Raw genomic sequence first — 12,832 nt, 5'->3', positions numbered from 1 at the left:
GGCCACATACTGGATGCTATAGTGTAAAAATGTATAATTATGGATACTGTATAACAATGATTTCCCATCGTCTTTCCTTGTACCAATAACTGACGTTCACCAGGATGCAACTCACAACAGTTGCTTAACTCAAGTGAAAGCAGTTTTATTTGAAAAACTTATTTGACATTTTGTGAAAAGTCAAGTGCTTAACATCTTGTCAATGAAATGCAAAAATACCATGGTGGACGTTTTATATAAAAGTAAAAAGTAATAATTATGACAATTCTTTCCAAGGGAAATTTTTATAGAATTACTTGATTAACTACCTAAAATGAAAACTAAAGGTACTAATGCTATTAGAGAGGTTCAACCTCCCCCTCTCTCTGCCTTCCCAACCATATAAATCCTGGGTTTCCCCCAGGCAACTCTCGGGCCACTTGGCATTGAAAAAACTTTTATAATAATTTTACATTTTCAAAGTTAATAGATTACAACCATAAATTTAACGTTAAAATGTTTGCAAATTAATTCTCTAGAGAATCATGGCAAAAAGATAAGTGCATTTATAATAGATTATGCATGACAGCATTGCACATAAGAATGATTATGAATATCAATTAAATGTTGCATTTTAGCATCATCAGAACATGAAAGTGTTAATATAACAGGATTAAAAAATGAAGGCCATCAGTTAATTACATTTAATACAAAACATTTATTCATTTGTTCCACTAAAGCAGGAATGATAAAATCACATAACAGACAACCTGTCATTAATACAATGTCTTTATACTAAAATAAATATAATACACCTTTCCATCATGGTTTGACTATCCAAAACAACATTCAACATACATATATAAATATATACTGTATATATATGTCCACAAAATTATTTTTAGTACTCCCAATTTAGGTTATCTCAAACTGAAGCATCGCAGATGCTTAAACAAATTATTATATAAATAGACAATGCTGAATAAAAAGTTAGTTTAACTTTAACAATTCATCAAATTCAAAAACCAGTTGGAATTAAGCTAAGACAAAAATAACTTAGCTCCACGATGACGACTTATATTCCTCCTACATGATTTTGCATACATCAAATAAAAAAAAACGCCCTAATTCTAAATTTTGATCATGAAAGGGGGACATCGCTGAGGACAAATGGTGTGTCAATTAATGCAACCATTACTCAGGCTTCAACATCCAACTATTCAAGGTACACTCTACCTGCAAAACAGAATGAAATCATTACTTTATTATTTATGTAAGCACTGAAGAGCTAACTTTATAAATGATAGAAGACATTTTGATGACTTAAATAAATAAATATATATATAAATAAAAATATATAAATAAATAAATAAAATAATATATATATACACACACACACATTAGGGGACACAGGTGGAAACTGAGTGCCCAAATGAGCCACAGAGATATTAGAAAGAACTTTTTTAGTGTCAGAGTGGTTGACAAATGGAATGCATTACGAAGTGATGTGGTGGAGGCTGACTCCATACACAGTTTGAAGTGTAGATATGATAGAGCCCAATAGGCTCAGGAACCTGTACACCTGTTGAGTGACGGTTGAGAGGCGGGACCAAAGAGCCAGAGCTCAACCCCCACAAGCACAATTAGGCGAGTACAATTAGGTGCGTACACACACCCCTAAATTGATAATTTATTTCACGAGTGAAACTATTCCCTGGATATTTTTGTAGCCAAGAGCCGTTTCCTCTTTCTATTTTCCCTTTTTGCTTTATAAGTACTGTACATAGTTTTATTTATACCTGAGTGAAAGATCATTTTCAGATCAGAGGAAAAGAAACCAAAAATAACATTAGCTTTTAAGTTATCTGCAAATATGCAATAATAGACAGGAATAACACTTACACTTCTCATCTGTGTGATCGCTTATTCATTCTCATTGCCCTCTCAATTTCAAACTGCCTCACATCAGCCCTCTCTAAGAAGGCTTTTTTATCCAAGTACCTGCAAAATAAGGTTTTCAGATGTACTGAGTTAGAATAATATATAAATATCAAATAAAGTTATTAGTTAGCATGTTTTGCATCAGATGGCCACCACCTCAACAAATTTTCCATATTACACTGCATAATGTAGTCTTATCACTCACACTACAGCAAACCCTCCCTAGCAGTACCCTACCACTTCATACGACTAAGCACTTCCTCCGAGTTGTATTTAAAGCATGCAAAATATTCACTACTGTACTTTTATCAAATCAATTCCACCTAATCTTGTGTCCTGTTTACACTCATTTCCAGGTTATTTCACACTCAGTGAATATGCATGGAGTCCACACCTTGTGAAGCATAACCAGAAACTTGAGAAAAAATCAGAGGTTTGTAACTATATGAGTACCAGAATGGAGAGGCCATGGCTATAAGGACAGGTGCAGAGAACTCACCCTCACAACCTTAGATGAGAGCGAGAACAGAGGGGATGTAACTACATACATGATCTTGAGGGGAATACATAAAATGGATAAACAAAGTCTATTTAAATTAAAGTGTGATAGGACATGTGGACACTGGTGGAAGCTGGACACACAATCGAGTCAGATGTGAGGAAGTTTTTATTCCCTGTACGGGTGGTCGGCAAGTCAAATACAGTACTGTAATTCAATAATTAATAATTCATTGTGTCGGGGGACAGGAAGCCAGAGTGTATTCATATGTTAAGCTTTTATCGAGGTCCACCCCCACCACCCCCAAGGCCGAATTACTGACTCCACACAGGATGTAACCCCACAACAAGCTGGCTAACTCCCGATTACCTAGTCACTGCTTGGAGAACATAGCATTTGGTGAAAGGAAATGTGCCCAACCATTTCTGCTCCACCCGTGATTCGAACCCAGAATTCTCGATTGTGTGTCAAGAACAAACCCGACTGTACTACCAGGACCTTAGTTCACTGCATCGAAGAAAGAGGTTGTTGAAGCCCATTCCACCCACAAACTTTAAAACAGAATTATGATGAAAACGTTAATGTTGAAAGCGTTAATTAGCATGCCAGGTACAAACAGCTTAGGAGTTAACTTACCCATCTTTGCTCTTCTTATGTTTCTCAAGCTCCTCATTCAGTCCTTCCTCAGACTTGAAACTACTCCAGTCCAGTTTTGTCTTTTCTAAAGTGGTGAGTTTCTGCTTCTTATTGTCGAGGAGACCAACAACGCTAGAAAGACCACCCGGCCGTTTTGTTCCTCCTAAGCCTGCAAAGTGTACTGTCTATAACTCAATAGCATGCATCAGATATGTCTTATGTGGTTATATATATAGTGGTACTTTGGTTTTCAAAATTAATCCATTGCCAAAGACGGGTCGTTAGCTGATAATTCGCAACCCAAAACAAATTTTCCCATCAGAAATAACGTAAATTAAATTAATCTGTTCCACACTCCCCAAAATATTAACTTCTAAATACATTTCATACATAATACACAAATATTTTGTACTATACTGTAGTATGTACAAGTTATAGCTTACCTTTATTGATGACTCTTGTTGGCGTATGGAAAACGGTGAGGAAGGGGGGAGGAGGAGAGGTGTTAGTGTTTGGAAGAGGAGTCCCCTTCCATTATAACATCAGGCAGCGATGACTTCTCTGGGGTACTCTCTCTCCTACATTTTGTAGGCATACTATTAGGACCTGGTTGTGGCTCACTGCTTGCTTGGCTAAGAATCTGTCTAAAGATACTTGTTTTCCCTATATTTTCAAGACGTCACATTGTCATTAAAAAGGTCAATGCAACGGCCTGCTACAGCTTTATCTGGGCGAGTTTTTTTCAACAAAACTTTGCAGTTCTTCCCATACTTCACACATTTTCTTAATGAGGAAGGGACATCCTCTACTGCCTCTACTCGCAACTATTTCCTTAGGTTGAACCTTACCAGTGACTTTCTTCAGACCCCATGGCGTAATATATAATACAGTAATTACTTTTACGTATTTTTAAAAAACAAAAAAGCAATGAAATTCTTTACAAAGAATTTAAGTGCGATCATCACTAAGCGTGAGTCACTGGTAAACTGAGGCCCGCCTCGCCCATGCCACTAAGAACCACCTGCTTGTGGTGGTTGATACATACCAGTATCAACAAAGTCGCAAGGCAAAGCAAAGGTCGTAACCCGATTAGAATTTTCCGACGAAATTGCGTTCGCAACTCCGAAAAATTCGTAAAGGGGAACGTTCGTATCCAGAGGTTCCACTGTATATGCATTCTTCTTGCTCAACTGACTCCACTCTTCTTCCCCTTTACTCCGTTCCCTTCACACTACATAGTCTTCCCTTCTTGGTGCCTTTTTTTTGGTAATTACTCGCTTCCTCCTCCTTATCACTCACTTCCTTCCATACAATTCACTGATGAAGTGGTTAACACACTCACCTCGCATGTGAGGCCATGGGTTTTAATCCTGGGATGACTGGGTACTATTCCTGTACTCCATTTACATTTGTGCAACCAGCATTAATTGGGAACCTGGATATAAAACCACTGGATGGTTGTGTTCTGGGGAAAAACATGTTACTGCATAATCTAAACAATTCCAGTACCCGGCCTAATGTTTAAACCCCAACACAAAAACAATTAGGCTTTGAGTAAATATAAGGAGTTCCTTTCCAAGCAAAATTCTTGACTGCTCTCTAAAGCAAATGAACTGAAGGTATAATTCTTCAGGATCAGAACAGTTAATGCTGCATTAATTCAATAAAATATTTTCAAACATCCCTCCTGGATCATATTGATACAGTCACTACATTTTAGTGTAATAAATTAACTGAACCAACCTGGAACAGTAGATTTACTGTCATTTGCTGCACCGGACTTGAGAGAAGTAAGAGCTGCTTTTGCCTCTGCTGAATCAGCATCTACTTCTTTTTCTACTCTGCAAGATTGAGAACAATGAAAATTTGGCATTTTTCAAGCACAATAAGGTGACCAAGAAATGTATTCAGGGTCCCATGTGAGTGCATATCTTACAATACAAACACAAAATAAATAGTAGTGTACTCCCATTCAAAAGGACATTTATACTGCACTCTTTCACTGAAACTCAAATTCTGTTACTTATAAATTTGCTATGTTTAACTATTTTGGGGGTAATTTTACAGCAGATGATAGAACACATTTGTGCATTTTTACATAATTCCTTTTGTGACAGGAAGTTTGTATATATATTCTATATACTAGGCTTTTATCAAGCTCCACCTGGCAGATGCATGGGAAAATCAAGAATTAAGACAGCATAAATAAACAACCTAAGAAGCCTATGTTGTGTTAGTAGCATAAAAAAAACTGCATGGCAAGAGGTAGAGTGCATTGATGGAGAAGGTATTGAGATTGGTTACATTTCTGAGCAGAACTATTCCAATTGCTTCTTACAGTAAGCTCCCACTGTATCATGGGCATGGGTCATGCAAAGTCGGCTTATGATTCTGCCATTCTTGGGGAGGAATTTAGGGAAATGAACCCCAAACAATCTCCCCACCTCTATTAAAGTGAACTTCATGTGGAATTTGTGATATGTAGCCAACTGATAATCCCATTGCCTAGTAGTGGTATAAAAACCTTGTAGTTCCATGCAATGAGGAGTAAAGATAGTTCACAGAAGTCAATCATCAACAAAACTGTCTTCCTTCATATTCCTTTCAATTTGCATCTTTTGATTTTTGTCCAATTACTTTTTACAACCACTTTTTGATTTATATCCCTTAAATTGAATTTACATCCTTATTTTTCCAATATAAATATGCAAATCTGAAAAACAAATGACAATTGGGTGTCCTCATTTTTTACATCATTCCTACATATAGTGATGCATTTCCATTAAAACAACATTACAGCTACATTAAGATTGAAAACGTGAATAGGCCTGGTTTGAAAAAGACTGTATCGAGAGTAAAGATTTCTGAATACTCACCAATATCACCTTAAATACCGTCTTTATGGGGTCAATAAAAAATCTTAACTGAAATAATGTTTAAGAGTGAGGAAAGTCAATAAGGCAAATTTTGTAAAGAAATGGTATGGCTGGCTTTCATTTTATAAGTAGTGACATTGAGTTTTATCCCTTTTATTTAAATAATTTCTCCTGCCTTGAAAGGGATGAATATAGACCAGCATTTAAGGAAGGAAAGCACAAATTATTTGAAAAGGAGAACTGTGGTGGCAATCCCTGGATATGAAGAGTCTCGTACTCCAGCCTATAAATTTCCTGGTTGATGCTATGTTGACTTATACTCACTAAATGTTATGTCATCCAATATCATTATTCCTAAATCCTGACCATGTCATTTCCATTCTATGAGGAGATCTGATTGCATTTTGTATCATATACCCAGTTAAAGTTTATATCTAAATAGCTGAAAATTTATCCCTTGAATATTATGTAAATTTCCATAGAACATTGGAAAACATTACTGATATTTGTTTGTACAGTAGTTTTCAGTCTACTACCGAGACAATATTCTTGCCGATTATGTCGTCTACAAAGGATGATATTAAGTTATAATTTAATTTAATTTTTCTGTCTTTACTATTACTCCATGGTCACATTTATCAAATGCCCTTCTAATGTTTATGAATACAGCATCTGCTTTTAGTTTTTTTGCAATTCTTTCCTATTTGTCATAGAGGTTGAGTATTTGAAAAGGGTAGAATCTTTCTGCTCTAAATGTGTGTTGTCCTAGGTAGTATAGTGCACATCTCGCTATCAAACTAGAGATTTGGCTTCTAATCACCGTTTCATAGATCTTTATATGTGCAATGTCAGTGTGACTGGCCTATAGAGTAGTTTTTAGCAATTACTTTGTTACCTCCATTGTCAAGTGGGGTTATATCTGCTGATTTATGTGCCTCTGGAATCTTACCAGTATCTAAGGTTTTTCTCCATATTCACACTGAGTGCTCATACTGCTTGTACTTTGCATGTCTTGTACTTACTGCTTGTACTTTGCATGACCCAGGACTGAACATATGAGCAAGTTGTAAATTTCTTTTTCAAAGAAATGTTTTCTGTTGTGTGTATGTGTGCATTATTATTGTTCAAGGTATTCTTGCAAAGAGCTTCCCCTCATTTTTAACATTTAAAATATTTTTCAAAATTATTCACAGTTCTGAAATCTAATTACACAATTAGTGTATTAAAATACAATACATTTATTTTCAGAAACAAATATTAAAGGTAAACTTAACAAGAGAAGCAAAACAATACAATGTTGCCTTAATTTCCCAAAAAAATCAATGCTAACCTTACTTCTTCTCCAGCAAATTCGAAGACCTGGGTGATTTTAACAGTGCTTGGCTTAACAGGAGCATCGTTCTTTTTTACTTCACTCCGGTTAAGTGATGTTTCCTGTTTGGCTAAAGAAGTAAATAAATCTAATTAAAATCTAGAGAAACATTCTGAACAGGAGCAATTCCTTGCCCTATGAAAAACAAAAATTATGTATGTAATGTCATCAAAATGTTTTCCTACAGAAGAAATATACAGGTCAAAATAATTAAGACCCATGCAATGCAATATGCAAATGAAATTTATAACACTAAATAAAGGTATGCAATCAATGAACTCCTCATAAAAGGGTTAAATATTTCACCAATATATGACCTCACACATAACCGAGACAATCTCCTAATAAAACATGGAAAAACAAACATCAATGTCCATTACCACATCACACATACTTAAAACACTTCATATTAAAATTGTTCTCTCTCTCTATGTATGCCAATTTACAGAAAAAGACATGCTTCTCTACAAAATTAGTATTCTGTACTAGGTGTATGAGAAAGCCTAGCAGCATAATGAAATAGTTGTCAAATCAAGGAAATAAAGAGTAAATGGTGCAATATGCAATCTCTGTCCATGTACCTAGAAAAACATTTTCATGCTGAGTAATGTCTATCCCATGACATAATAAAGACATATTATGTCATTTAATACATTGTCTCCAATCGTATTGGCGTATGCCTTTCCATTGGAGACTTTCAGCGCCGTGGAGAGGGGGGACCTGCTGCCTGGGTAACAGCTTCTCCCCCAAATCAACCTACCCTGGCTTTGCGCCCTGGTGAGGCCACTCCAGACCAGGACAACATCAGAGCGCAACTCCATAGTCTCCTGAGACTGATGGATGCCTACTACTACATTGTAACAGACCTGTAGATTACCTCTAGATGATTATGATAGTTTTTATTGTAACCTTGCCTATGGTCAGCCTTCCTTGGCAATTGGCTGGTCTATTTTTCTGTGGCATTTTCATACTGTTATTGACATATTTTCCCTTCACCAGAGTCCAGAGATTTGCAAACCAAACCAAACCACATTCAGTGAATAATTTCTAGGGAACGTAGGTTAAGGTTTGATATAATAAAAATTGTAGTGTGGTGTTTTTGACATGTGTTGGTGGCATTTTTAATTAATTTGGAGATACAGTACTTGATTTTAGTGTTCCAAGATAAAAAAAAAAAATTGAAGAAAAATTTGGGACCATTCACGTGACACCTTTTATTAAACCATAATGCCCCTTTTATTATACTATTAATGTCCATCTCAGTGTCATTCTGCAATTTATGAGTCATACATGTGAATGAAAACAAAAGAGAACAAATTAAAGCAAAAATAACCCACATAAATTTGATGATAAAAACAAACTATGGTTTCTGTAAGGCCTATGCAGTGAATCATGGAAATATTAATGTTAAAATATTTATTTTAACAGGTTTCAATAAAATTTATTTCATGCATCAATATGCCTGAACTATATTCAATAAGTACCTGACATCATCTGCTTATTATTCTAGGATATGTAAATAACAAGTTTGAATAAATTATCTTCAACCAGTTTATCTAAGAACATGATTCCAAAATCTGTGACAGGACCCTATAACAATAAGGATCTTCACTGCATCATCGTACTAAAAGTTCAAAGCTGATAACCAAAGGTATTGTCCAGATGTCAAAGTGAAAAATAATATCAAATTACTCTGGACGTCACAAGGTATCTCTACCAATGACACTTATTTAACATTACTCTTAACATACTTACATGTAATTTTATTAGAGCTACTAGGACTCTTCTTGTTGCCAAGAAGGGCTGCCCAGCTTGAAGATTTAGGTTTAGGTGGTGGACTGGGTTTGTCTTCAACATCTGCTAGAAAATCTGTTAAGGAACAATTCTTTAAATAATAAATTAAATTACAGTATATGTTAAATAACTAAAAATAACCCCTAACAAAAAATTTAAACATTAGAAACAAATACTGTATACATTAAGTGCAAGCACCTGAGTAAATCTAAATTTGTTGTAAGCAAGCAAATTAATAAAATTAGATACAATACCCAATAGGTATTGTATCATGTGATCATGTGGTTACATCAGAAAAATGTTAACAGTGTGTAATGGTCATGTATAAGTACCTTACAGAATTTAAGCATTTTTATCCTAAAAGGTGCCGTCAGACAACTCACACCTACTAATAAAACACATGTTTAATAAAAATAATGATAATGAACATAAGAAGAGTAATAAAGTTGAGGATAAGGAAAATAATTAGGAAGCAATTTGACATCTAAAACTAGCACTAAATATAATAAAAAGTAGTTTCTACTAACCTGCCCATATATCATCAGTTTTCTTTTTATTCTGCTCTTCATTCACAGCCTTCAGCTCTTTATCCTGCTCCTCTCCCGTTTCCGTACTATCTGGTTTCTGAGCAAACAAAGACCCCGGTCGTTTTTTTTTATTTTTTTTAGTTTTTGTGCTCTTCTTAGCGAGGCTTCGTTTGTCATCGTCATTTTCAGTTTCATCTACCTCCTCTTCTACACCACTCACTGGTTCATCATCACTCTCCACACCTGTTAATATTAGTTATCATTACCTGAATTTTTTTTTGTATTCATAAAATTATTTATCTAGTAGCTGAGAGTTTACCAAAATTACCAATTTACCAAAGTGGTCGAGTACTGTACAATAATTGTGATATGCAGGATCTACCCACTCTAAATCTGTGTTGACATGGGATTAGATGTTACCTCAAAACCTTTATATATCCCTTCACATACAGATAATTCTACTGAAGTAGAAAAGGAAGAATGTATTATCCAGAGGTAGATATATTAAACCAAGCAGGACTGGTAATCTCTGCTTCAACTTCACACAAAATATTGAGCCAATTAAATTATTACACATTCCATACAATAGTTGACGAATGACCATACATTTCATTTAGTCTCTTAAGGTAGAGCAATTATAAGTCTTGGTAAATTCTCAAAAAAATTAATATAGTGTAGATACATTACAGTATCTTTCTTTTATTTTTGTGTTTTCGATTAATATGCGACTAGTAGTAGGTATCCATCATACTCAACCAACTATATTAAAGCTAGACATTAATTTTTTGTTATTATGTTATATATATAATATAATATTACATACATACATACATATACATACATATATATTATATATATATATAATATATGAAATGCAGGATTATATATGAAATGCCTCCACATTAGTGGAGGCAGTGTGGTCAGCAGAGCCACAATGGACACATGTTACCTGCACCAACTCAAAACTCACACAAACTCCCCCATAAATCTCAAGTTCTTATATTTTGTATTTTTTGCTCTTAAATTTATCCCTTTAACTACAGCAAGTATACAATTGTAACAATTCTCACTTATTACAACCAATATTTACTGTACACTAAAAGTACATATTCTAAAATCAAGCACTCTGCACTTTTAGTAGAAAGTATCGACTTAAAACATTTAATTTTATTGGCTTAACTTCTCAATATTTATTCACATTTATCTATGTTAAGTTGCATCTAAAAGTATTAAGTATTGGCCTTAAATCTATTAGCTGCAATAAATATTAATATTTATCTTAGAATTTGCCCAAAAATTTCTCACACAGCAACTTTGTAATAATTATAAGAGTGCACACAATTTATACTGCAATCATGACCCATGTGATATTTGTTTATAACAGTTATTATTTATGTAAATACCGGTATTTAAATTTCGTACACAATAGGGGCCCTTTAAATGGCCTCACCAACTAACACACACACTATCATACCATCGGGCACAAAATCCTCGTCACTTGTATCAGAATCAAAATCCTCGTCTTGCAGCATAGTGACCGCCCAGAGTCCACTCAAGGAGGTGATGAGTTGTGATTCCACTCAAGGAGATGATGAGTTGTATTATACAACCCCGTGACCTGACCACCTATAGGCCTCTCCTGCTTGCAGGAGGCACCAGTGCTGAGGAAGGCTGCTGCAGTGGTTGCCGGGGCTGTGGCGGAGGCTGCTAGTGAAGGCTGTCGTCTCACACAAATATATTCTTCCTGGAAGTGTTGTGTGTATGTTGTTGTTGTGGGTGAGTTAGGAGACAAGGGCGACCCACGGGTCAGTGTATGTGCGCGGCGGTACTGCCAGAGCGCGACTCTCACAGCTCTCTCTCTCCCCCTTCCGTAATGGAGTCGTCTTTATCTATATTTATTATTTTAGCTTCATTTAGGCTCAATAGCCGTATTAATAAGCAATAATTCTAATAAAAATGTGGTTTTATTAGAAAGTATATATATTTAATGAGTATATCAGTAATTTTAAGAATATTTCACTAATAATAACCCGTATTTAATGAAGATATAAACTCTGACTGTGATGATCTCCACGACGTGCACCGCGAAATATAAATTTAACTTGACGACAACAATAATTTTTACTAAATTTTACTACTACAAAGATCCTTTAAGATTACCTTTCTGCTTAATAATTTGATGTTGCTATTTATGCGCAACAATCTAAAATTAATTTGTTTATGGTTTATTATAGAGTAAGCTTGTCTATCGGTAATCGTAGGGATGAAACTGTTATACATTCTACCCTAACATAACCGAATTTACCTGAGGGCCACTAAATATATATATCTAGTGGCCTCGATGAGGCACACATAGGCACCGCTCCTGTGCTAGGTAAGTCCACTTTGGGCTCACCATAGACCGTGCTACTTGCCCCGCTCCTGTGCCAGGTAAGTTACGGGCTCACCATATCCCGTGCTACTTGGAACTTGTTCAGAGTAGCTGAATCTATAACAACATCGATGAGGCGAGGCTAACCATAGCCCGTGCTACTTGCCCCGCTCCTGTACCAGGTAAGTCCACTACGAGCTCACCATAGCCCGTGCTACTTGCCCCGCTCCTGTGCCAGGTAAGTTACAGGCTCACCTTAGCCCATGCTACTTGCCCCGCTCCTGTGCCAGGTAAGTTACGGGCTCACCATAGCCCGTGCTACTTGGAACTTGTTCTGAGTAGCTGAATCTATAACAACAACAACAACAGCCGCTTAACATGTATCCCTGCACATGCACACCATAGGCTGCAACTCGTAGTTGCAAATTACTAGCAACTGCAGTTGCAAAACGTTCAATGCAACTTGCAGTTGCATTTTTTTATTATTAATAATATAAAATAATACAAACTTATATCGCCTATGGTGTTTGTTTTCACCCGTTTGTTTTAATTTCACATAATTGCTATTTCATTACATTTAATGCTGTTTTTTGCCATGTGATTAATATATATCTAAATTATATTACAGATAAAAAAAAACAAGAAGAACCCAGCAAAAAACATTATAAATTAGATGAGTTGTACAATGAGGACAGCTCCGAACATATTATTTATTATTAACATCTTTATTGACAAATTTAATGACAATTTTGCCTCATCTGAGTATTTCAAAAGTCTCATTAAAGTGAGGATATTGCTGGTATTCACTGTCACACAGAACTGAGAGCTTAAATGTGA

The 12,832-nt window shown here is 35.5% G+C and overlaps 1 protein-coding gene across 1 annotated transcript; it reads right to left on the bottom strand.

Moving 5' to 3' along the window:
- Positions 1–669: 669 nt before the first annotated feature.
- On the bottom strand, positions 670–11,483 carry Yeti (yeti). Its single transcript, XM_045746919.2, has 8 exons — positions 11,099–11,483; positions 9,625–9,867; positions 9,059–9,172; positions 7,262–7,373; positions 4,799–4,896; positions 3,056–3,224; positions 1,882–1,980; positions 670–1,215 (listed from the first exon to the last, which is right to left on the bottom strand). The coding sequence occupies exons 1-7, from the start codon at positions 11,154–11,156 to the stop codon at positions 1,887–1,889; spliced, it is 888 nt and encodes a 295-aa protein (XP_045602875.1). The 5' UTR covers positions 11,157–11,483; the 3' UTR covers positions 670–1,215; positions 1,882–1,886.
- Positions 11,484–12,832: the final 1,349 nt, after the last annotated feature.

This window comes from Procambarus clarkii, chromosome 41 (genome assembly GCF_040958095.1).
Source record: "Procambarus clarkii isolate CNS0578487 chromosome 41, FALCON_Pclarkii_2.0, whole genome shotgun sequence".
NCBI classification, from domain to species: Eukaryota; Metazoa; Arthropoda; class Malacostraca; order Decapoda; family Cambaridae; genus Procambarus; species Procambarus clarkii.
This window is presented reverse-complemented; position numbering and strand designations above follow the sequence as displayed.

Excerpts from the sequence above, each read along its gene's own strand:
- Yeti (XM_045746919.2), bottom strand. The coding sequence starts at position 11,156 with ATGCTGCAAGACGAGGATTTTGATTCTGATACAAGTGACGAGGATTTT. Across the intron at positions 9,173-9,624 it reads AACTGATGATATATGGGCAG|ATTTTCTAGCAGATGTTGAA; the intron begins GTTAGTAGAAAC and ends GTTCCTTAACAG. Across the intron at positions 7,374-9,058 it reads TAGCTCTAATAAAATTACAT|CCAAACAGGAAACATCACTT; the intron begins GTAAGTATGTTA and ends TTACTTCTTTAG.